This window comes from Grammomys surdaster, unplaced genomic scaffold (assembly GCF_004785775.1).
Source record: "Grammomys surdaster isolate TR1022 unplaced genomic scaffold, NIH_TR_1.0 126198, whole genome shotgun sequence".
NCBI lineage: Eukaryota > Metazoa > Chordata > Mammalia > Rodentia > Muridae > Grammomys > Grammomys surdaster.
In genome coordinates this window covers 6,256,675-6,282,833 of record NW_021621003.1, presented here as the reverse complement: position 1 = coordinate 6,282,833, position 26,159 = coordinate 6,256,675, and the positions used below count along the sequence as shown (strand labels likewise).

The 26,159-nt window shown below is 42.1% G+C and overlaps 1 protein-coding gene across 1 annotated transcript; it reads left to right on the top strand.

Moving 5' to 3' along the window:
• The first annotated feature begins 1,893 nt into the window (after nucleotides 1-1,893).
• On the top strand, nucleotides 1,894-25,779 carry Anxa7 (annexin A7). The gene is made up of 13 exons (XM_028758594.1): nucleotides 1,894-2,056; nucleotides 7,959-8,013; nucleotides 9,586-9,790; nucleotides 11,479-11,580; nucleotides 13,209-13,273; nucleotides 16,086-16,188; nucleotides 16,323-16,417; nucleotides 18,361-18,474; nucleotides 18,658-18,828; nucleotides 21,590-21,760; nucleotides 21,836-21,911; nucleotides 23,317-23,429; nucleotides 25,348-25,779. Exons 2-13 carry the CDS (start codon nucleotides 7,960-7,962, stop codon nucleotides 25,468-25,470), a joined length of 1,392 nt encoding a protein of 463 aa, XP_028614427.1. The 5' UTR covers nucleotides 1,894-2,056; nucleotide 7,959; the 3' UTR covers nucleotides 25,471-25,779.
• The last annotated feature ends 380 nt before the right edge of the window (nucleotides 25,780-26,159 follow it).

Below are 26,159 nucleotides of genomic sequence, written 5' to 3'. Positions count from 1 at the left end.
GAATGGGATCTGGCAGTGATCCCATACGTTAGGGTAGTGTTCTCTTGGCTTAATCATCTCCCAACAGCCTTTCTTCCAAATACCATCATCTTGGAGACAAAGACTTTTAAACATTAATTTTGAAGGAGATACATACATTTAGGCTATCGCAAAAATTGAAAAAGAAAGCTGGGCGGTGGTGGTGCACACCTTTAATCCCAGCACTTGGGAGGCAGAGGCAGGCAGATTTCTGAGTTCGAGTCCAGCCTGGTCTACAGAGTGAGTTCCAGGACAGCCAGGGCTACACAGAGAAACCGTGTCTTGGAAAAAAAAAAAAAAAAACAGCAAAAAAAAAAAAAAAAAAGAAAAGAAAAGAAAAAGAAAGAGGTAGAGGCAGAAGGAAGAAGGATCATGATGTTCAAGCTCATTTGTGGCAGCACAGCAAGTTTGAGGTCAGCTTCAGGTATATGAAGACCCAGCCTCAAACACTCTCTAAAATGGATCAGCGATCTGAAGAACTGAAGTGCTTAGAATATATAAATCTTCATGATATTACACCAGAAGCACAAATGTTGGCTTTTCACACCAACTTGGGCAGCTTTCCCTGCCATGTGCAGAGACTCCCCTTGTATGAAGCACCTAGAGACCTCCAGCTGCCAGCTTCCACCCTACAGACTACTGTAACAGAAGAGTGGCCAGGCTCTGCCCTACAGAAAAAGCTCATAATCTGGCCACTCTGGAAAGGTCTGTTCCCCCCGCACCCCCCGCAACCCTGTATAAAGCCTGCCTTCTGCTCAGTTCACTGCTTCTCCAAACAAAGGCAGCCACCTTCCCTAGTATATCTTTCCCATTAAATCTTTTCAGTAAGGTTTGTTGTGTGGTGTGACTATGGTATTCCTTGACTCCTACCTGCCAGGCTACCTTTTCCTTCAGGGATGTAACAACAAATACAAAATTATCTTATTTAAAATTTTATGTTTCAAATATCAAGTAAGTAAAAATACCTAGGGCCAGTGAGATGGCCTAGTGGTAAATGGGCCTAGTAGCCAAGCCTGAAAAACAAAGTTGCAGTCTCCAAATGTACATGGTAGAAAAGGAGAACTGTCTTCTTCTCCAAGTTGTCCTCTGACCTCCACATGTGCCCACACGCATAAATACATCTTACGCAAATACACTTTTTTTAAAAAGTGAAGTACAGTGGAATTAGTGTGTGCTGTGGTATGAAAGCACTTGCCTCCATGACTGACTCAAGTGTTTACTCTGAAGCCTTATGACCTGAATTCCATCCCTGGAAATCACATGGTAGAGGAAGAGAAACAATTCCTACCAGTAATGCTCAGGCTTACATACCCAAATACATTTTTGTTGCGAAAGTGAAAGCCATGATGGAGAGCTGGCACAGTCATGTGCAAGTGCAATTCTATATTTCTAGCACTAAAAATGCAGACATGAATCCCAGCCAGTATTGCCTTACTGTCCAGCAGTCCCAGTGAGACCAGCCTTTTTAAGAACAAAACAAAACAAAAAACAAACAAAAACCAGGCGAACATTTGGTTGACCTGTAATCTCCATTCACCACATTACAGTGTGTGTATATATTTATTCTCATTCCATATAAGTGCCTCAAATACTTAGTTCTATATATAGTGAGTTTAGCACTAATGGACCAGAAGAACTTTGAACTAACTCACCTCTGCTTAGTTTTGCTTAATTCAACTCCAGTTCCGTCTACCCACAATTCCCCATAGTCACAAGAAACAAACTCGCTCTAGGTTCTCAGGATACCCTGAGGCCTGGAGCTATCTGAGTTCCTCTGCTCAGCCCACTCGAGCGGCGGGACCCAAAACTGCAGCTTTCTCCTTACGGGAGCACCACCTGGAGTAGATATAACTCGCCGAGGTAAAAGACACGTGTTAGAACCAGCTGAGCCACCTGAGGGGCGCAGGGTCCCGCCCGAGCTTGGGGGCGGTCCAGACAGCCAGCATCTTCGCGCCGCCCATGCGCCACGCCCTCTGGCCCTCCCTAGCTCCATATTGCAGGAAAACGGGCTAGGGTGTGACGCTGCTTTCTTGTTCAGGTGAGGACTCGCACCCCCTCCCCTTGCTGTTCTTCCTCCGGCCAGTCAGCTCGTTCCCAGTCTCCGGTCTGGCCTTCCAGCCGTAGTCGTGGAGGCCCGCGCGTGTTCTAACGGGGTGGGCCTCTGAGTGGCGGAGACTCGGACGCGTTTTGGGTGCTGGGGTGGGTTGGGCATGCTTTCCCCGCGTGCGGAAGGACTGGGAAGGCTTGTTGGTAAATCACTGTTAGGTTTAGAGTGGGATGCCAGGGAGCAGTGGCACCCGGCTTTCGGTCAGGTGGGCTGCAGGTGGAGGGCTTGAGGCCAGAGGATGGCCCTGGTGAAGGGAGCCCTTGCCAGAAGGCCGACAAAACAGCTCCGAAAGCTGGCTTTGGCTAGAGACTAGACTTTTTGGTGACACAGCAAATTTAGGGGAACTTGAGGAATTTGTGCTGTGCTTAATGACACCTAAAACAGAATTCACAACCTCGATATGTAAGCTCTGGCTTAAAATTCTTGGAAACTATTCTAGGAAGTAACAATCTAGATTTTTTTTTCCTAGTCCTTGAACCATATCAGATGTCTAGGTAACCAAGATGCAGAGGGGAATGGCTAAACCGGGGGACAATTGAAAAGGCGCATATCTTATTATTATCCTTTACTTTACATTCCCTAATTGCTGCCAGGTGATAGCGAGCCATTCTGAGAAGGTAATCTGTCCCAATTACAGTACAAGTATAATGAGCTACCGTTTAGGCAAGGAAAACATTAGAGGCAAGCTGAGTAAATAATTTTGCTCCTGCAAACTTAAACCACCTTTTAGTCCTCATGATTGAGTAGAGGGCTACCTTCCTGTGCAGAGAACTAAGCCGTGTTTCCCTGTTATTCCCAGTCATTGCTTTAAATGGCCCTTCCGGAACCTAGAGGCGGCTTTTGGAAAACTGTTTCTGTTCTTGCCTGACTTAAGTCACATTTCCTGTTTCCCCTCCTCCATGTTTGTCGACACCGTTCCCCACCCCCACCCTCAACTTCTTAGGACTCTCGCCAGTTGAGAGACTCATATAGACTCACCCTTTTACTAGCTGACTCACTGGGTGGAGATGGTTTGTAAACCAAGAATGAATTTTCCAAGTTTTTCTAAAGGTTGTTTGTAACATAGAGTGTTAAAGGGAAAACAAAAGCTTTGGTTCACTAAGCAGAGTCTTGTCACTTGAACAGAGCTGAGTAATTTGTTGAGTCACCCTAGGGTTTCTTAGCGTTTTTACAAAATCTTTTTTGAAGTCATCACATGAACAATGTTTAAAGGGACTAAAAAGCCATTGAAAAGTGAGCTGTTTTGTCGTTATACCCCCCCCCACCACCACACAGACACACTTGGATGTACTCTCCCTGGGAAGCTGCCACTCTCCTCTGCTTCCCTGTCTCCTTCCTGCAAGCTTGTCTACAGAGAGAAGAAAATGGGTCTATTTCTTTATTGGAATGCTTACAAACTATCCAGTTTTCCGCCTTGCTTTGCTTCACTTACCATGTGTGGTAGATGGTTTTATATATGGTTTTAAAAAGTGCTTTTAGAAGGTGTATAGTTTATAGCTTCACTTTATGAATATTCATGTGTTTCACTTGTATCTCTAAGTGATGTTTTAATTGTCTTGAACAACTTTCTTAAAACAGATGATGCTCTGATAAATAGCCTAGTACCTATATAAATGTGCATTTGTGAAGGTATTTCTATGACCTATATGGAAATGGCATTTCATTTCTTGTACTTAATAATCTTCAAGGTGCACTGAAATTGTTTCAGTTTTTCATATGCTAATACATAGATAGTCTTTGCTTTATTTATTTTTGTTTTGTTTTAAAAATCTTGGTATAAGTCCTCCAGGCCCTTAAAGGTAAGAATTAATATAGTAGCTCAAATGTAGAAATAGAACTTTTGTCATTGGAGTGATTCATTCTTTTATCTGTGTGTACATGCATGTGTGTGCAAGTTTGAGGGGCTGGGTGCACATGCCACAGTGTGCATATGGAAGTCAGAGAAAAGTCTTGAGTGTGGGTCTCTTGCTACCTATCCCATACACCAAGCTGGAAACTTATGGGGATTTCTTAACCTCTCGGAATTAGAGATTTGAGTTGCCTTGCCCAGCTTCTGGGGATCTGAATTCAGATCTTCAGACTTCTTTAGACTTTACACACTGAGTCATCTCTCCAGTCAGTTCTCTCTCTCCAGAGGTACACATGCACTCTTGCTCACCCTCTCTCCCTCCCTTTCTCCCTCACCACACTCCCTCTCCTTTTTTCTTTCTCTCCCTGATTCCTCTTCCTCCTCCTCTCTTCCCTCTCCCTCCCACTTACCTCTGAGCTACAGTGTCAGCCTTTTTGTGACCCTAAGCATTATTTCACAAATTATTTTCAGATTCCCCCCTTTTGATCCTGATCTCTTTCATTTGGTCATCTGAGTGCCCTCTAGAAGCTGCAGGCTTGCCCTTACTCCTGACGGTAATCAAGAACAGAGAAGAAGAAAAAAGGGAAAGAATTTAGCCTCTTTCTCTTTCTATGCACAGGTCTTTGGCTTTCAAGTAATTGAGACCAGACTGAGTCAATTTTCTTATCTTACTCTGTGTGTGTGTGTGTGTGTGTGTGTGTGTGTGTGTGTGTGTGTGTGTTGGGTGTGTTAATGTTTCTGCATACACGTGCCTACTGGTGTTCACATGTAGAACCCAGAAGCTAACATCAAATGATCTTCTCTGTTGTTCTCCATCTTGTTTTTGGAGTCAGTGCCTTTCATGGATGCTAGTACTCTCACTGATTGCTTAGACTGTCCGTGGAGCTTGTAGGATTCCAGCTCATCTTCTTGCCCCCAGCACTGAGGTTACATAGTGTGCCATCACACCTGGCTTTTTACAAGGCTACTGGGGTTTGCAACTCAGATTTTTGTAATGTATGGCAAGTAGTCTACAGGTGGAGCCATTTCCCCATCCTCAGTTTATCTTAGTGACTTACAGACTTTGATATCGCATATTGTCAATCATAGCTTCTTGCCTATGGTTATGTCAAGGGACACTGTAATAACACACTTATCACATCCTCTTATATTGGGCACACAAAAGGCTACATTCTTTTTTTTCTGATTATCAGCACCCAGGCTAGTGCTTATTATAATGAGTGACGTTCCATAAGAATTGTATTTCATCAGATTTTGTTAATTCTTTGTTGTTGGGGAACCTGAAGCAGGCCCTATGCACATGCATGTCATACCACTGACCTGCACCTCTACTTGCTTGCTATCTTGAGGTAAAAGAAATAGAAATCATTTATGTCTACATTGAGGAGAAACACACCATTTTAAATTAATCAAACTAGAAAATATTTCCAGAAATGCCAAAATGCCAAATGCCATATGGCCTGGTACCAAAGTATAATCAACATTAACTTGGAAGTTTTGTTAGAAATACAGAATCTTGGGTTGGTGAGATGGCTCAGGGACTAAAGGTATGTCCTAGTTTGGTTTCTACTGCTGTGATAAAGATCATGACCAAAAGTAACTTGGAGAGGAATGGGTTTATTTCATCTTGTGCTTCCATTAAGGTAAGAGTCCATTATGAGGGAAGTCAGGGCAAGAACTCAACAAAGGGACCTGAAAGCAGGAACTGAAGTAGAGACCATGGAGGAGCACTGTTTCTTGTCTTGTTGCTCCTGGCTTGCTCAATTTGCTTTTTCACGAAACCCAGCACCACCTGCCCACAGATAACACTGCCCATAACGCCTTCCACATCACTCATCAATCAAGGAAATGCCCTATAGGTTTGCCTAGTGACCAGTCTGATGGGGAGGGCATTTTCTCAACTTAGGTTCCCTCTTCTCAGATGACTCTTGTGTCAAATTGGTAAACAAATAACCAACAGTGTGTGTGCTCCCAAGGCTGACAATGTGAATTCGATCCCCAGAACCCACACAATACAAGGAGAAAGCCTATTCCCTCAAGTTGCCCTCTGATCGACACATGGTGGCACCGCCTGTAACCTCAACAGACTGAGGCAGTAGTTTCGAAGTCAAGGCCAGCCTCATCTATGTAGTGAGTTCCAGCTTACCTGGGCTAGCTATGGCGTGAGACCAGAAAGGAGGGGTGACGCAGACTCTCAGTTCTCAATCTACAGCAGTTAGGTCGGTGTGCTCCTCAGTGAATGTTCAGGAGATTTACATATATAATATTACATATTGTTCATGTTATTATGTAAAGAAAGGAGAGATAAGGTTTAAACTAAAGGAAGAAATGCTGCATGAGCACAGGCTTGAGGGCCAAGTCAGTCAGAGTGGGTTAGATGAAGGGATGATACCTGGGTGATGGGGCTGGAGAGAAGGCTCAGTGGTGAAGAACATTTGCTGTTCTTCCACAGGACCTGGGATGAGTTCCCAGTCCTCACATGGCAGCTTACAGCTGTTCTTAATTAACTCTAGTTCCAGAGGATCCAGCATTCTCTCTTGCTCCATGGGCCCTGGCAAGTATGTGGTATACACAGATACACATAAAAACTAATCTTTTAAATTAGAGAAAAAAATTGTTGACTATAAATTGGAGTCAGTACCAAGGGAACCAGTATTTTTTTTTCCCCTGATTTTAATGGGATCTGAATCTAGGACCACACAGGCTAAGCCCACACTCTTGAGTTACCCCTGTAACACCAACACAGCAGCAAGTTTTTATTTTGATACTTCAGCATTAGATTGTTGTGGATTTGGTGTCTTAAGAGTAGTTCGTGGAAAGGGCAGCTAATGATGTCCAGGGAAATTGGAAGGCTGAGATAGTATAAGCTAGAGAATACATGGAGGGTGATGTTAGCAAGGTAGCCATTGTGTTATGTATGGGGAGACCTGCTGCAAGGACATGCCATGGAAGTGGGAATGAAGGAAGAACCAGAGAGTCATTCCCACAGATGGATGCAAACTACCAGGTTACATCCTACAATAGAATATTGGTTCATTTAAGTAGTGACTGTTGACAGCTAAGGGATGGATGTGGTCTGGCAGTGTATGTAATTCCATACCAGACTTGATAGCCTCCTAACTGCGTTTTGTTTTCCTCAAGGTGCAGGGCATAAATCTCAGGGCTTTTTGCCCAGGGATTGATTATAGGTGTGAGTTACCATGCCTGACTGCATCTGTAGCCCCCGGTCTTCTACATCAATTTCTCATTTTTATTTTGGCAACCACCCATCACAGTCACATCCCACCCTGTCCCTTGTGCTTGTCTTTCTGCTTTCTTGCTAGTTTGTGTGTCCGGCACTAACATTATAGAACATTGTGTCCACCCTCAGCCACTCATTTACTCTCCATTTGTAATAGTGTTTTAGGTCAGCTTTGCTCATTAGGGCTTCTCACAGAGATCTGAGGCTTGCCGATCAGTCCAGGCTGGCCAGCCAGTCAGTGAGCCCTGAGGATTTGCGTATCTCCATCTCCCCAGTTACAGGAGTACAAGGGTGTACCACCACATCTGGCTTTTTTTTTACATGATACTGGGGATTGAACTCAAGGTACTCAAATTCCACAGTAAGCGCTTTACCAGGCTGGAGTTGGGGGCTGTACAGACTGTATGGTACAGAGGATAAAAGGAAACATTTCATAATCTTTGCTTACACCCTAAATATTGTTAACTTGGGGGGGAAGGGTGTGTGCATGCTTCAACCAAGTGTGCAAAGGCCAGAAGATAATAAGCAGAAGTCATTCTTTCTGTCTACCATCTTTATCTGAGATATTGAACATTGAACTCAAGTTATTAGATTTCAAAGCAAGTAGTTTTAACCCACTTGAACCATCTTTGGCCTCATCCACATTTAATACCCACCATTATACTGTGTGGATATGTATGTATACCTTCAAAGGCTTTAAGATATACAAAAAAATTACAAAGGACTTTTTGTTGTTGTTACAGAATGTCATACCCAGGCTATCCCCCCACAGGCTACCCACCTTTTCCTGGATATCCTGTAAGTATTGCTACCAAAATACTAAAATCACTTATATCTTTCATACAGTTGTTATATAGAAGTAGCCTGTGCCTTAGACAGGAGTCATGAACTCAAGTGTCCAGGGCTATAAATCAGTGAGAAAAGACAACTGTTGTCTTGAAATAATAGGATGTGTAGTACATGGACAGCTGCGCTCTAGCCCAGTGTGGCCATTCAGGGAGGCACACACTGTGCTGCTAGATTAGGTTAAGTAAAGACAGAAACCTGTATTTTATGTGAACTGGCTCACAGTTTTATTGTTTGTTTTCTGAGAAAAGGTCTCACTGTGTAGTTCCAGCTGGCCTAGAATTTATATGTGGGCCAAGTTGACCCCAAACTCACAAAGAACTGCTTGCTTTTCTTCTCTGGAGTGCTGGGATTAATAGTATGTACTACCTGAAAGTTATGTTTTAAAATGTCAATTACTTTCTATGCCAATATAACACACACACACATACACACACATATATATGCAAAATCCATCTTGGGCAGCATTGGTTAACCTTTGTGTTGGGAGGGCTAAAATAACCAGGTGGGCTGGGTTTATTATTCAGTACCATATGCCAGGCTCTGGAAACAAACACACAAACAAAAACTAAGGAAAGCTTGACTTGGCTAAATTATAGACCAGAGCACCTGGACTTGGTGATAACTGTACTATTCTAGGGGCTAAGTTCATAATTGAGGCTACTAAAAAGTATGTTAGACTATTACTCTATCCTGAGGAGAATAAAGGAAGGGCCTCTGCAGGTCAATAATAGCGTGTATATCTTCATGCAAGCTAAATATATAGTTTTAAAGGAGAATTATGAGTATGTTCTCAAGTCTCTGTGTATGAAGCTGGACTGTGGCTATCATTTTAGTCTTTGCTGAAGTAGACAACCCTAACATGTCTGTGATGTAACACAATAAATAAAATTTTATTTTTGCTTGTTTCAAGTATCCTGGAGGTCAGCCATGGACTATTGAGTAGTATGTAGTGGAAGTCTTGTTGAATGTGGCATTCTGGGTTCCCAGGCTCTGTTCACTGTTGATTCCTCCCTAGGATGGAAGAGAGGGTCTTTGTCACATTTCCATGTGCTGCCACAGTGGAGAAATTTGTTGGCTTGGTTAGTTGTTCCTGAGAATTTGAGGTTTGATGAGAACAGATGTGATAGTCCACACCTATAATCACAGCGTTCAGAGCTGGAAGCAAGAGGAGCAGAAGGTAGAGGGATCCAGGCCATACAGTCAGGCCACAGAGAGAGAGAGAAGGGGTCAAGGGAAGGGCATCTCCAGCTGGTGCTGGTTCCTGTAGAGAAGTGGACTGCTCTTGTCCACCTAGTACAGAATTGATCTTAACTGAGTTCTGATAAAAATCCTGACAAAGTGGGATAGGATTGATAAAGTTAATAATAAGATACCAGAAATGATAAGTTGTGGATTTTTTTTTTTAAGTTGGTGGGGGGGATAGGTTAGGGTGTTATACCTGAATAGTACTCTTTATTCTTTTTAAATGGGTCCTATATTTCTGTGATTCTGTCCATTTGTACATGTTTCTGATTTTTCCAGCCTACAGGTCAGGAGTCATCTTTCCCCACTGTGGGTCAGTATCCATATCCCAGTGGCTTTCCACCAATGGGAGGAGGTGCTTACCCACCAGCACCAAGTGGTGGCTACCCAGGAGCTGGAGGCTACCCCACACCTGGAGGTTATCCTGCCCCTGGGGGCTATCCTGGAACCCTAAATCCAGGGGGTGCTCCAGCCTATCCTGGAGGTAAGTTATGACTTGAGATTTATTGAAGCGTTCTGTTTTATCCCTCCCTTACCTTCTTCATTATTTCCTGAATTGTGAGAGTCAGAGTTACTCTAAGTTAATCATGGAGAGCTAAAACTTAGGTAGTAAACTAGGGTGATGAAGATTCTTAGAGATTAGGAGAGCTAGAAGACTAAAATATTCTCCTGTGATCAGGAATTGTAAAGTTCTTCATAACGAAAGGCCTGTGTAAAAATATACTACTTGATTGTCAGGTCATCTTAACTGATTGAGAGGGGCTGGAGCAGTGGTTCTCAGCCTTCCTAATGCTGCTATCTTTACTACAGTTCCTCATGTTGTGGTCATCTCCCCAATCATAAAATTATTTTCGTTGCTACTTCATAACTATAATGTCGCTACTGTTAGGAATTATAATGTAACTATTTTTGGTGATAGAGGTTTGCCAAAGGAGTCTGGATCCACAAGTTGAGACTGGGCTGGAGAGATGGCCTTAGTAGGTAAAAGCAGTGACTGCAGCGCAGAGGACTTGGCTTAGGTTCCTAGCACCCACATGGCAGCTCACAGCTGTCTGCCACTATTTCCAGAGGCTCTGACACCGTCTTTCGGCATCCTAGAGCAGTGCATGGATATAGTGCATATTGATATGCACTCAAAACACATGCACACATAAAATAACTAAATCTTAAAAAAAAAATAGCCAAACAAAAACTTTAAACAACATGATATGTTACCTTTAGGTCTTAGGGCTACTTAATCCAAAGCTTTAAGGAAAACACTATAGGGGCTGGAAAGATGGCTGAACAGTTAAGAGCACTTGCTGCTCTTGCAGAGGACCTGGGATTACCAGCACTCACATGGTGGCTTACCAAACATTCATAATTCCATTTCCAAGGGATATACTGCTTTCTTCTGACTCTGAGGGCACCAAGCAAGCATGTGGTGCACGCACATACATGCAGGCCAAACACCCGCAGAACAAAAGGAACTAATCTAATTTTAAAAAGGTTTACCATAGTGATTTATGTTGTTACTAAAGAAGTTAAATATACTAATATTTTTGTTTTTCTTTTTAAGACAGTGTTACTTTGTGTATCCTGGCAGTTCTGGAACTCGCTCTGTAGACTAGCCTAGTCTCAAACTCAGAGTACTGGGATCAGAGGCATGCGCCAATAGGTCCAGTTTATTTTAAAACTTTTAAAACTCAGTTTAAATTTTTTCTTTTATGCTTCTGTATGTACATATGTGTACATGTGTGTACATGAGTTCCATGGTACATTTGTATAGGTCAGAATCAGTTCTGGTCTTCTACCATTTGGGTTCTGGGAGTCAGTTTAGGTGATCAGGCTTGGCAGCAAGTGCTTTTTCCTACGAGTGTCTCACTGACCCTCGAATGTAATTCCTAGTGTGCTGTGAGTTGATGACAAGTTGAATACACACATGGGATGACTGTTACAGCATTACTGACATGTATTTTCCACTAATAACAGTTCACGTTTTTCTTAAATTTTCTCTGTGTTACAAGACTTGAATTTTTTTGAGACAGGTTCTCGGTCTGCATTCCAGGGTGGATTGCAGCTCACTTGGTATCTCAGGCTGGCCCCCAGCTCACAGCAGTCCTGAGTGTTGAGATTACCACACTTGGCTCTTCAGCAGAACTTAATGAAATGTTGTTTTTCTAATCTCTCCAGGCCAAGGCTTTGGAGCCCCACCCGGTGGAGCAGGCTTTTCTGGCTATCCACAGCCACCTGCACAGTCTTATGGTGGTGGACCAGCCCAGGTTCCAGTACCAGGTACATGCCAGCTGTCTAGAGAAACTGTGTTATGTGTGTTATGATTCTGTGAGCTTTTCTTTTTTTTTTCTTTTTTTTTTTGGTTTTTCGAGACAGGGTTTCTCTGTGTAGCCCTGGCTGTCCTAGAACTTCACTCTGTAGACCAGGCTGGCCTCAAACTCTCAAACTCAGAAATCCGCCTGCCTCTGTCTCCCAAGTGCTGGGATTAAAGGCGAGGGCCACCACCGCCCGGCCTCTGTGAGCTTTTCAACTGTCAAGCAAACTTAGATAATATTTGAGATAGTCTTTAGGGAATGTTTATATAATTCTGTAAATAGTGTTAAGTATATAGTCTCAATTTGATGTGGAGATCATAATCAGTAAAGTGGAGATGACAAATAATTTTTTTTTTCTATTAACTAGTCTGTCCTTAAGCCAAAAAACAGGATTTGAAGGAACCACCCCCAGGATTTTATTCTGACAAATTCCAGATAAAATCAGAATTGAATTTAGTTCAAGCGTTTATTTTGTTTTAAGATGGAGAGGAGCTAACTAAGCAGATGGCTCAGCAGTTGAAAGCATGAGCTGTTCTTGTAGAGGACCCGAGTTTGCCCCACACCAACATCAGGCAGCTTGCAGCCACCTCTGCCTCCACTTCCAGGGGATCCCACACGTCTGGCCTCCACAGGCACCTACACACTCACACACATAGTTAAAAATAAAAAAGTCTGTTAAAGATATATTTGTTAGGATCTTATTAAAAGATGTATGAGACCCAACTTTGATTTTTAATAAATCATTATTGGAAAGATTGGGGCTGGAGAGATGGCTCAGTGGGTTAAGGACACTGACCACTCTTAAAGCGGACCCAAGCACTCAGCACTCACAATGACTCAGTTTCAGGGGATCTGACACTATTCTGGATTCTGCTGGCAGAAAGCACCCATGTGGTGCACAGACATACATGTATCAAAACACTCCTACACAAAACATGAAATTAAATATTAAGTTACATTTTTTAAAAAAAATTTTAAAAATAAAAGATCATCCTTTGAAGATTATGGGATTGGGAAGAGGTTTATTTCTTTGCTTGTTTTGAAGCAGGGTCTCACTCTGTAACTCATGCTGTCCTGGAACATTTTTTGTAAAATGGTCTGGTATCAACCTCACAGAGATCCACCTGCCTCTACCTCCAGAATGCTGACATTAAAGGCGTGCATTGCCATACCCAAAACATGTGAGCTATCATTGTCATCCCTATTCTTCATGAGAGAAAACCACAGCGAAGTCATAAACACTAGCAGGTTCCTTTGTTTAGCCACTGGCAGCCAGGAAGTGTCTGGGGTTAACAGTGCGAGCCTGAAGAAGAGGTGTAGAGGCACGGTGGAAGAAGAATGAAAGGGAGTAGTATATGTGACGTTAGAACAGAGCATGGTTGTTTGGAGAGGGGCACAAGGAAAAATATGTGGACACAGATGTGAACAAAGAAGAGTGCCTGTATGTGCAGAAAGATGTACCGAAACCCACTGCTCTGTACCTTAAAATGCCGCTTATCCCAGTAGTAGCATAGTGTGGATGCTGTTATGCTTCTGTGCACAATATGAATGGTTTGCTGTGGGCTATGTTTGTTGTTTGCTTTCAACATACAGGTGGCTTTCCTGGAGGACAAATGCCATCTCGGTACCCTGGAGGACAAGCTCCCTACCCTGGCCAGGTACTTTTGCTTCCGTTTCCTTATCTTAGTTCTACCCTTTAAATTTAGTGTGGGTACCTGGGACTCAGTGATGAGGGACGGCACCACTTTTGTGTAGCAGAGGAAATGATCTGTCACACTAATGGGAGACATAAACTTTGCTCTTGATGGATCCTGTGGTCTTTGACTCACTCCTCTGCTTTAAGCAGTGTCTGGTACATTAGGTAAGAGCAGCCTCCGTCCTTCTCACAGGTGATAATGCTGTCCCTCCATCCTAGAGGATGCATACATGCCTGCTTCATTGCTTGTAGCTTCTCTGCCCTTAGAGACTGCAGCTGTGACCTTGGGTGGTAGGTGGTCGGTATGTCTCAGACTTATGAAGGTAGTCTTGTTTCTCTTCTGCTCTTTATAACTTTCCACTCTTCTTTCAGATCAATACAGAGTCCTTTTCTTCCTATCCTGCTTTCTCCCCTGTTTCTTTGGATTATAGCAGTGATGTGAGTAAGGACTGCTTACTAATCCTAATCCTAGCTCCTCTCTGTATGCCAGCATGTGTTCCTGGAACTCACTGTGTAGACCAGACTGGCCTTGAATTTAGACTGATCCCCTGCCTCTACCTCTTGAGTACTGGGATTAAAGGTGTGGACCAGAGTAACAGATGAGATTGTCACACACACTTCTGGTTGATGTTGCCCACCTCCCTGCCCCATGCCTGTTTCCAGTGCCCCCCACTGTTCACCTCCCTGCCCCATGCTTGTTTTCTGTTACCCCACTCACTGCCCACCTCCATGCCCAGTGCCTGTTTCCTGTGCCCTCACTGTTCCATTTACTTTGTTTCACTGTCTTTTCCATACCTTGCCCTCAAAAGTTTCTCCTTTCTTTCCAATCTCGGGCCTCGTTTTAGTTCCTGATAGAGGTTCACATATGAATAATATGTTGAAAATAACCTTTTTATACTGCAGTATTTATTACAAATAGAATAATTTTAATTTTTCCTTAAAATCACTTAGGAAATATTTGTTCTCTGTTTGCATTTCTGGCTTAGACGTTAGCAGGGGGTAACTGCTAAGCGTTTTTTAATAAAACAAAATATTAAGGTAATAATATATATATAAGTGGGAGGAATTGTTAACGATAAAAACATTTCCTTGGGGCTGGAAGGCTTGCCTAAGTGGAATATATTTCCTGTCTTGCACAGAGCCTGGATTCAGTTCCCAGCACTCTCAGAGAAAGTTGGTTTGTTTTTGTTTTGTTTTGTTTTTTTAATTTTTTTTGCTTGTTTGTTTTGTTTTTTACTTTTGCTAGCTACTAAGCCGTTCATGTTACCTTCTCTTATTTTATTTTGTTTTGTTTTATTTTTTTGTCCCTTAACAAGTGTGTGGGAGGGTGTTTTTTTGTTTGTGTTTTTCTTGTTTTTGGGGGTTTTTTTTCTATTTTTTAAGTTTTTTTTTTTAAGATTTATTTATTATGTGTGAGAGTTTTGCGTGCAGGTGTGTATGGGCATCATGTGCATGCCTGGTGCCTGCAGAGGTCAGAGGAGGGGATCAGATTCTCTGAAACTGGAGCTACAGATGGCTGAGTATGCTAGAAACTGAACCTGGCACTTCTGTAAGAGCAACAAGTTCTCCTGTCTGTTGAGCCATCTTTCCAGCCTTTTTTTTTTTCTTTAATTACAAAAATTTTAATTTTAGTTTTTTGAAACAGTATCTCACTGTGTAGCCCTGGCTATTCTGGAACTCAGTATAAATGTCAGACTGGCCTTGAACTCACAGAGATCCTCCTGCCTCTACGTCTTAAGTGGTAGGGAATCTGTTTATGATTTGAAATTATAGTGGTTACATGTTTAAATAATATTTGGAGATGGTTAGGTTAAATAAAACATTACATCCACAACAAACATCCCTCTCACGAGTGCAGTTGGGATGTAACACATGAGAGAATAAAAAATAAAAATAAATAAAAGATAGAAGAGATGAGTGGTAGTGTTTGATCTGAAGGTAAGAAAAAATAGCATTAATGGCATAGACGTGAGTGCCCAGAGAGTTCCCATGCCAGCAACGGGCAGTCTCTCTCCATCTCCTATATGAGATCTATTTATTTGTCAAGATTTGAAGTAAACATTTTGTACAATGGTGAGAAAAGCACAAAGTGGAAGTGAAGGGGCACAATATGCCTCATATGTTATATTTAAAATAAACAAAAAAGAAAGGCTGGGGTTGTAGCTTCGTGGTAGCCCACTGGCAAGTGTGAGGCCCAGGGTTCAATCCCCAGGCCTTAAAAAGGAGGGAAAAACAGCTCTGAATCAGTAGAGAATATTCTGCAAGCACAAATTTACACGGCAATAAAAATTCATTTCATAGTAGTAGACAATTTTACACAAGAATTATAAATGTACTAAAAGAGGCCAAAGGTATGCTGGGAGCTGAGGCATTTGCACAGTGTGCAGCATCACTGTGTAGAAACTTGTCAGACACCATCCTGAACCAATTGCAGCTTCCCCTCCCTCCCCTCCACCCTATCATCTCTTGTTTGGAGGTCAATCTTTTATCTCCCCTTTTCTGTCAAAAAGGAAGCTAAGGCATAAGAAGGTTGTAACTTTAATCTCACAAGTTTGACTCATGGCTCATGGAAATTTGCTGTGCGGCTATCTGCTATTAGGAGACAGATATGTTTGGAAGTGGGCAGGATCTGTCAGTAAAAAATGAGGCCTAGTACGACATCTCATATCCTTGCACTGAAGCCCTTGCATACATATGATAACTGGATGACATCTTCATGTTGCCTTATTGTCCAAGCAAAGTCCTTACTTGAATTTTACACCTTTTGTTACCAGCCTGCTGCGATGACTCAGGGCACCCAAGGAACAATCCACCCAGCCTCCAACTTTGATGCTATGAGAGATGCAGAAATTCTCCGTAAAGCAATGAAAGGGTTTGGTAAGGAAAATGGATTGTCTTTTCACAACTCTAAGGAAAGACTGTGGCATAAACAAAGTCCTTTGTCAACGTGCACCTCAGTGTCATCTGGTGCCCTGGAAGCATTCTCATCCTTATATCTATGACTCTTCCAGGGACAGATGAGCAAGCAATTGTGGATGTTGTGTCTAGCCGTTCCAATGACCAGAGGCAACAAATTAAAGCAGCTTTTAAGACCATGTATGGCAAGGTATGCTTTTTTCCCCCATTAGTGAGAACAGTAGGGTCTACTGAGTCTGCATTCATGTCAGATTGGACACTGTATTTTTACTAATACTGAGGGGGAGTGAATAGATGAATGGACTTCACAGGCTTCAGTGTGGTCCTGGCTGCCTCCCCAGCAGTGCACCCCAAGTACTTGCTGTTTCTCCTGGCCATGTGCTCATGGTCCATCTCTCCTCGTGGCACCTTCTCTCATCTCTCCTCCTTTCCTCTCCCTTTCTTTGAGCTTCCTAGCCCACTTTGAAAGTCACCTGGCTTTTTTTCTGTGTTATCTATTTGGTGCTTGTCTTAGTTACTTTTTTGTTGCTGTGAAGAGATGCCATGGCCAAGGCAATTTATAGAAGAGTTTATTGGGACTTACAGTTTCAGAGGGTTAGTCTGTGACTATCATAACAGGGAGCATGGCAGCAGACAGGTAGACATGGTGCTGGGACAGTGGCTGAGAGCTCACACCTTATCTGAAAGTTGGAGGCAGAAAGCAAGTAGGCTTTTGAAACTTCAAAGCCCACCTCCAGTGACACAGCTCCTCCCAGAAGGCCACACCTACTAATCCTTTCCAAACAGTTCTGCCAACTGAGGATGAAGCATTCAATTCTATGATGAGCCTACGGAGCCATTCTCATTCAAAGCACCCCAGGCCTAGATTGAGATATTTTTTGGGGGGGTGTTCTTCTTCACTCTTTCCCATTTAGTTCTCGAGTAAACAGCACAGAAACATTAGAGTTTATTAACAAGCTTTGGACAGGTTCTGAGACTATTAAAACCCAACTAGTCTTATTAATAACCAGATAAATGTCCCATTACTTGCCAGCTGAATCTTGCTCTGTTTCATGTGTGTCCTCATTGCAACCTTCTTTGGTGACATGTTCATGGTCTATATTGCCTCATAGTAACAACTTCATTGTCCTCCTCCTCCTCTTCCTCCTCTTCCTCTTCTTCCTCCTCCTCTCTCTTTCATTCTGGGACCTTCCCCCAACCCCAATCCGATCTTAAGTCTTCCTGTCCTCTGCCCAGTCATGGGGTCTAGTCTTTTATTAACCGATCAGAGATTATTGGGGAGCATTCTTTACAGCACATTGATTAATACAGTGCCCTAAGATTAGATCACAGTCTGGACAGGGGCACAGAGCTCAGCTTCTGAATAAGATCAAGATAATAGTGATTTCTACTTCTTTATAGATCCCAAAATAGTTTCTTATACTAAGTAAATATCTACTTATGTTTTTACATTCATTTATTTGTTTTTGTGCGGGTGACTATATATGAGTCTGAGTGTATACATGTCATCATACAAATATGGAGGTCAGGAGTTGGTTCTTTCATTCCACCATGTGGGCCCCAGGGGTTGAACCCATTGGCAAGTATCTTTTACCCACTCAGCATCTCACTAGCCCTCATTTTGTTTATTTTGAATTATTCTTTTTGTAGCTGGACCTTCTGTCTTTGTATGTGGTACAGTAGAACTGCAACAAGGATTCAAGTGTTTACAGACACAATGAATTCACCTCTGAATTACATGGATTTCCTCATTGCTTTGAATATTACATTCAGATTTGAAATTTTGACTTTCATAGTGCCAATTCCATTTAGTTTTTCCACATCTTCCTTCAAAGATTTATGTGAGGGGCTGAAGAGGTGGCTCAGTGGTTAAGAGCACTGGCTGCTCTTCCAGAGGACCTGGGTTCTGTTCCCCTGCACCCACATGACAGCTCTCTATGCTTTGTAACTCCAGCTCCAGGGGCTCCAGTGCCCTCTTCTGGCCTCCGCTGTCATTTCAGGCATGTGGTGCATACACATATGTAGACAAACAGCCATACACATAAAAAAAATTGTAATTATTTTTTGTAAATGATTTATGTGAAATAAGATACAGAAATCCTGTAAACCTACTTCTCATATATCATTAAATAGGATTTAATTAAAGATCTCAAGTCAGAGTTGAGTGGAAATATGGAAGAATTAATCCTTGCCCTGTTCATGCCTCCTACATACTATGATGCCTGGAGTTTACGGAAGGCAATGCAGGTACGCTATCTTATTTTCTGTGATTATTCTGTATTGCTTAATATATATAGCCTCACAAATGTTGATAGTTCCGAATTTGCAGTGATAGATAAGTCAAAATTGTTTTGTATCATTTGAAAAAACAGCTTAATTATCTTCAGAGAACTTCCTTTGCTTTTGTGTAATTCTCTTCATTTCATACAGGGAGCAGGGACTCAAGAACGTGTATTGATAGAGATTTTGTGCACAAGAACAAACCAAGAAATCCGAGACATTGTTAGATGTTATCAGTTAGAATTTGGACGAGAGCTTGAGAAGGACATTAGGTCGGACACCTCGGGACACTTTGAACGTCTCCTCGTGTCCATGTGCCAGGTGAGTATAGCATTAATGACTGTTAGTGGAGGAAGCATACATTTGTACCTGTTGCCAGGGAACATACTTTACTAGTAGTTAGCTCCTCGGATTATTGCTGCCTTTGTGGAACAACACAGAATTCAATGGACAGATTTCTTCTAGTTATTACTGAGACTGAGTTCTGTACATCTGACTTTTGTAAGGAATAGGAAAATAACTTTTTAGATTTCATGAAATCAGAATTTCCTGAGGCTCTGTGGCAGAGATGAAGGTGAGACCCGTGACAGCTTAGCAGTGTCATGTCAGTTAATGTGGGCCCCAGTGCAAGTGCCAGAGGGTGTCAGAGCCATAGGAGGAGAGGCAGGAATACAGAAGTGTACTTCAGTTGGTGCAACTGTGAGCTTTCCCACGTGCGCCTCAGTTCCCAAATAGTGAAGGCTCAGTCATTTATGAATAAATGTGTAGGCCATAAGCTTGGGCTTGTTCCCCAACTAACTCATAACTTATATAATGCATTAAACTATTACATGTCTGCCACATGGCTGGCTACCTCTCCTCAGTTTCATATGTCTGTCTCCTAGGAGTCCGGGTGGCAAATCTTTTCCCTCACCTATCTCCTCAGAGTTCTATCTCTCTCTCTACCAGCACCCTACCACCCCCTCTTATTAGCCCTGCCTTTTGCTAATAGGCCATCAGCTTTTTATTGACAGGTGATGCTTCCACACAGTACACAAGACAGTCTCTCTACAGTTGGCATCTACCTTATTATTCCCCAGGTATGCAGAGAGGGATCAGGAAACACTCCAAGAGGGTATTTGGGATAATATTAACAACAGGAAGATGAAGTTGATGTATTTGACAGACACACAAAAGACTAACACACTGGTTGAGTATCAGGAGTTGCTAGCTGCCTGCTTGTGTACAACAGGTCAGGATATCAAGGGATCTAAAAGTGGAGGAAGAGCTCTGAGGAGCCATGGAAAGAGAATTAAAGAAATGATACAGGATGTGCAATGGGTGTGGGATAGTGTGCAAAGGCTGGAGCTACAGAAATGAGAAAAGGAAAATGTTGGAGAGATTGAATTTGCCTTGAACATCAAAGCAGAAGAGGAGGTTAGGATTCAAGAATAGCAGGCAGGGACACAGGCAGAGCTGTTGAGGGTAAAGTGGGAGTCTCAACTGGGTTGTCTTTATACAGGGTCCATGACCCATCCGCACTTTTGTAGGGTGGGAAAAAGAGAAGTCACTTCTTAGAAAAAGGGGACTATATTATGTACTTAAACCCAAGGAATAATATGAAGTTTCTTCCCTGAGCACCTTTAAAATACTTTTATTGTTTGTGTTTGCAAGAGAGTGCTGGAGGTTACAGGCCTGAGCTTCAGCCCCCTTTTGAACACATTTTCCTGTGTTACATCCAGTTACCCCTTTGGAATATGACTATACACTTCCTCTGACAAGTGCTTCTCAAAAGAGCTGTCTCTAGCTTTTTTGTTTGTTTGTTTTGGTTTTGGGAGACAGAGTTTCTCTGTGTAGCCCTGACTGTCCTGGAACTCACTCTATAGACCAGGCTAGCCTCGAACTCTCGAACTCAGAAATCCACCTGCCTCTGCCTCCCAAGTGCTGGGATTAGAGGCGTGCGCCACCACCGCCCGGCTGAGCCGTCTCTAGCTTTAAGAAGCATCTTCCCATTTTGTTCCTCAGATGGGCACTAGGACTTGCCCTCTTCCAAAACCTCATACGCCATTTTATCAAATCTTCATGGTAAACTCATTTGTTTGTTGTTGTTTTTTCTTTTTCTTTTTTTTTTTCTGTTTCTGTACTTGGGATTGAATCTAGTTCATTCATGCAAGGCAAACTGCCTACCACTAAGCTATATTCTCAGCCCTCATAATAAATATGTGTCCCGGCCCGTTGTGCCCTATGTCTGGGGGCCACTATGGCCGGGCCCGAGCTGCTGCTCCAGTCCACGGGTCAGGATCTAGCAAGAGAGAGAGTGGGGATGGAGGGGCAAGAGACAAAAAGAATGGAGACAAGACAGAGGGTCTGATCAAGTCTCGTTTTTTGAAAGGAAATCCTGGGTATTTATACGATTTACCACGTGCCTTGCTGCCGTGGACAAGCAGGGGAACACAGCTGAAGGCACTGTGTCACGTGCCTTGCAGAGTGGCTATCACGTGCGCCTTGCAGCTGGGGACACTAAACAGCAAAACAAGATATGTGAGGAAAAACAAGATGTTTATCAGAGTGTGCTCAGCTGTTGTGGGCTGTTGAAAACAAGTCTTACCAGGGTATATGGCTTGAGATGGCTGCAAAGATGATAGCCGTTTTTTGTTAGGAGTCGGCTCCCAACAAATATGTGTATAATAACAGCATACTTGGATCAGAAATCTTACATAGTCCCTTCTTAGAGTGAAATTCCTTAAGGGCAGACCTTGACTCTGGTGTCCTATAACAACACAATGCCTGGTACAAAGAGAGTGCTTGCTACTTTAGAGTTTTAGAGGAATGGGACTCTACAGAGTGTTTTGATCTCAGATCCCAGCTGAAGAGAATTACCCTTTTTTCATTTGAGAGACAGTTTATACTCCCTTCCTCGTTAAAGACATCTCATTGTAATTTAACACTCAAAGCTCTGAAACCCCTCACTGTAACCTTACTAAACTATGACCGTATCTTCTAAAACTAAGTGTAATGGAATAGTGATTTGGAAAGGCAGGGCATACATGGCAAACTTCACTGGGAAAAGAATTTCACCTTTAATCCTGCCTTCCTCTTGCAGGGAAACCGTGACGAGAGCCAGAGTGTGAACCACCAGATGGCTCAGGAAGATGCTCAGCGCCTCTATCAGGCTGGGGAGGGGAGGCTAGGAACAGATGAATCCTGTTTCAACATGATCCTCGCCACAAGAAGCTTCCCTCAGCTGAAAGCCACCATGGAGGCGTATTCCAGGGTATGTTTTAACTCTTCTGAAGATGTGTTTATTTTAAGATATGAAAATGCTTAATTCTGTAATTTTTGTTTGCAGATGGCTAATCGAGATTTGCTAAGCAGTGTAAGCCGAGAATTTTCTGGATATGTTGAAAGTGGTTTGAAGACCATCTGTAAGACACTTTTGCACTCTACCTTGTTTTGTTTTTCGTTGAATGATTTCAGTTACTATGGTTTCCCCAGAATCTGTTCAGGCAGAAACTGAGTAAATCCTATATTTTGTATAAGATTCTGAGTGGTCGATGGTGTGTTTGTTTAAGGTGATTTGGTTTTCATTTGTATATCTTTATTGAGTACTGCAAGAAGACCCCAGTAGATTATAGACCTTCCTTTTTAATGGATGTGAAAGCCCTAAGGACCTAACAATACTACCACAACACATCTTTTTTTTACATAATTAACTTACTTATTTATTGAGACAGGGTTTCATGCTGTAGATCTGGTTGGCCTCAAATTCACAAAGACCCACCACCGCCCGAGTGCTGGGATTAAACACAAGCACCTCTATTTACAGCACACAAAGCATTGCTTTGTGCCTTCAGAACATATTCAAACACAGTGAGACTCTTTAATATGTTTCTGGTGACCTGACTCCTAGATGTGTGGGAATTCTGTCCACAGATACCACGAGAGTAAGAGTGTTACTGACCCCTTGGTGCTAGCTGTGGAGTGCCTGAAATGTGACTGTAATAACTGGGGCTGCAGTGATGTCATGCACAGTGTGTACCCTCTGCCATCTGGAGGCACTCACTTTGCTAAGTAACTTTCCAGTGATTCAGAGTTCCAAATGCTATTTTCAAATCTTGAGACAGTCTGTTTTCTGTTAAACTATATTTGTAGCTTTTTCTCAGCCAAATGATATTCTGTGTGTATGTTTATGGTGATGGGAATTGAACCTAGGACCTTATGCATGCTAGTACTCTACCACTGAGTCATCCCCAGTCCCTAAATGGTACTCTTCCATTTTTTTTAATTTAATTTTACTTACTGTGCATGAGAGTGTGTGATATATATATTATGGACATATGCACATGGAAACTAGAAGGCATTTTGTGGAAGCAGTTCTTGTCTTCCAACTGTAAGTGGGTTTGGGGGATGGACTTCAGGACTTTTACAAGTGCTTTACCTGCTGAGTCCTCCTGCTGGCTCTTGAAATGATATTCTTACTATGGAGAGTTCAGATGTCTGTCATTTCTTTTAGTAAGATGTTACTTAATATGGGGTACACTTCCTATGGATTTCCATATTGGAAAATGTAAAGAATCTACATCAATGCATCTATAAAGAGAAAATAGATTTGTTGGCTAGAGGGACTCCTCTAGAATTGAAAGCTGCATATCTGATTCAGCTACAAAGGTTAATACATGCTGATGAAAAGATTATCAACACACTTCAGATTTCTGTTTTTAAAAAAAAAAAACAAACAATCAAAAACAGGCTTAAAGTGGTACATGAAGCCACAGAGGTAGACTAGCTGGTCAGGCCGTGACTCTGTTCTAAAGCGTGTCTGCCTTGCAGTGCAGTGTGCCCTCAACCGCCCTGCCTTCTTTGCTGAGCGACTCTACTATTCCATGAAAGGCGCTGGCACGGATGACTCCACCCTGGTCAGGATTGTGGTCACTCGAAGTGAGGTGAGGCAAGGCCACACTTTCTGTATCAGACTGTATTTAGTTTTCAATGGTGATTTCTTCATTATTCTTGATTATAAAAGTTGTGCCCTCTGTGTGGGAATTTCAGTAGTAAAACAGACTTCTGCCCTCAGGAAAGACAGCACTAAAGCTATTATATTTGAGAAGCCCTGTGGAAAATATGGGTTTGTGGGAAATTGCTAGTTTGTTTTAATTTTTTAAGGAGACTGAGGTCTCATTAAGAGTGTCTAGGCTGGACCCAGACTCTTGGGCTTCAGTGATCTCTTGCCTTGGCTACACAAGCTGGGACTACAGACATGCATCGTTGTATCTGGTTTGCTTATTTGATGATAGATTTTGCAGTGCTGGAAATCAAACCAAGGTACTGTGCATGCTAGTCAGTTACTCTGTCACTGAGCTAAGCTTCAGTTGCTGGTTTAGATAAATCCATTTGGATATCAAAGTTAGCATCCTTATTATAAAATAATCTTTAAATTTAGTTTTTACTTTTACTTTTTTTGTTTGTTTTGGATTTGGGTTTCTGGGTTGTTTTTTTTTGTTGTTGTTGTTGTTCTGTTATATAGATATATATATATATATTTTTTTTTTTTTTCAGACAGAGTTTTTCTGTGTAGTTTTGGCTGTCCTGGAACTCTCTTTATAGACCAGACAGACCTGGAACTCACAGATATCGGCCTTCCTCTGCTTCCCTAGTGCTGGGATTAAAGGCATATGCCACCATGTCCAGCTTTATTTATATTTCTAACTGAAAGCATACACTATTAAATAATACTATAGGAGGTAGATGTGTTTGGGGGAAGCAAACAAAATTTGGTCATTTGTTTTGTTTGAAATGGGGTTTCTTTACATAGCCATAGAACTCAATATGTAGTCCACGCTGGCCCCAAATTTACAAAGATCTTCTTGCCTCTGCCTCTTGAGTGCTGAGATTAAAGGAGTGCATCGCCACACCCAGCTGAAAATTTGGGTATATTTAAATCCTTGATTCTCTAAGCAGAATCTATTCCAAAATTGCAATAAAATATACATAATAAAATTTACTCTTTGAACCATTTTTAAGTGTACCGTGGCGGTAAATATAGTCAGACTGTTGTACATATTGTTATCACATCATCTAGAACTTTGTACATCTTGCAAAACTGAAAATTCATACTCATAAAACAGTTACCCTCTGACCTCTTCTCCTCCTTTCTGTTCTGTGTTGATAACACTAGGTTCCCTGGGCAGATGGAATCACACAGCATTGTTGAGACTGCATTCTTTCACTTAATCTAGACTTCACAGAATTCATGACTGCATTGTATGTCAGAAGTTTCATTTTAGGGCAGCATGCCAACCTACCATATCTGTGTAGGACTGGACTGTCTGTCTGTGCATTCTCAGTCTTGCTTCTGCCTCTCGTGTTTTATGAATGATGCTGCTATGCTCATGGTGTACACTAATCCCTTCAAGTCCCTGCTACTTTGTTTGGGAATTCAGCAAGAAATGGAGTTGCTGGATGATACTGTAATCTTTTCTTTAAACACCATACTGTTTCCCACAGCAGCTACCCCTTACTACATTCCCATCAGGAATGGACAAGTGTTTCCATTTCTTGGCATCTTTACCAACACTCACTATATTATTTTATGTAAAGCTGTCCTGTTATCAGATAACTATCATATGTTTTTAAATGCCTAGTATTTGGGGAACAGCAGATGATACTTATATCACATCTCTCCAGTGCTTCCCAGAGTGGCAAAGGAGGTCTTCAGGGACGATGTCACACTAGTGTAAATGAAAACTCTGGAATGTCAGCCATTTTCTGTTTGTCCTTCTCCATTCCGATTGTTATATATTATTAAGCAAACAAATGCATTTCTTTTAACAGATTTTTTTTTCATTCTGTCATTTCTTACAGATTGACCTTGTTCAGATAAAACAGATGTTCACCCAGATGTATCAGAAGACCCTAAGCACCATGATTGCAAGCGACACAAGTGGAGATTACAGGAAGCTGCTCCTGGCCATTGTTGGCCAGTGAGAGAGATTCTTTTTTCCCTTTAAGGAATGAAGCTCTTCAGGGCTTATCCTTCCAAGCAATGAGACCTGCATGCAGCCATGTCAGACAGCACCTGACCAGAGCAGTTTTTTGCTGAGAACTGTCAGGGGGCATGCTGGGTTTGCACATGTTGTTACTGCCTTAATTCTAATGTTAGTTTTTTCTTTCTGTATCCAATCAGTGTAAAAGCCATATCAATGACGTAGTAATGTAATATTTGTAAAGCTGCACTCTCACTGCTTTTATTTTAATCCGGATTTCAAGTTGAATAAAAGTCACAGTAATCTCTAATCGTGTGTAATGTTAAACGAATGAAAGAATGAGAATGGTTTGTTAAAACATGCTGTTCTGGTTTGATTGCAGAATGTGATTTTCAGTTCAGGAATAAGCCGCAGTAACTCACGTTGATGGCTGATGTTTTCTGGTACAAGTGGAATAAAACTCAGTCTCAGCTAGTAGTATGTGGGACTGAAAGGCCATGTGGTGTTCACCTAAGTAACAGTCTATGCAAGCAAACTCTTAACTCTTTGAAAAGTTCTGGAAACTTTGCTGGTGTTCTTGAGACCCCCTTTGTATCCCAAGGCCAGCCGGTGCCAGCTGTTAGTAATGAATCCCACTGTGTGGTAGGAGTGCCTTATTGACCACCACACAGCTCTGACAGTGGCAGCCTG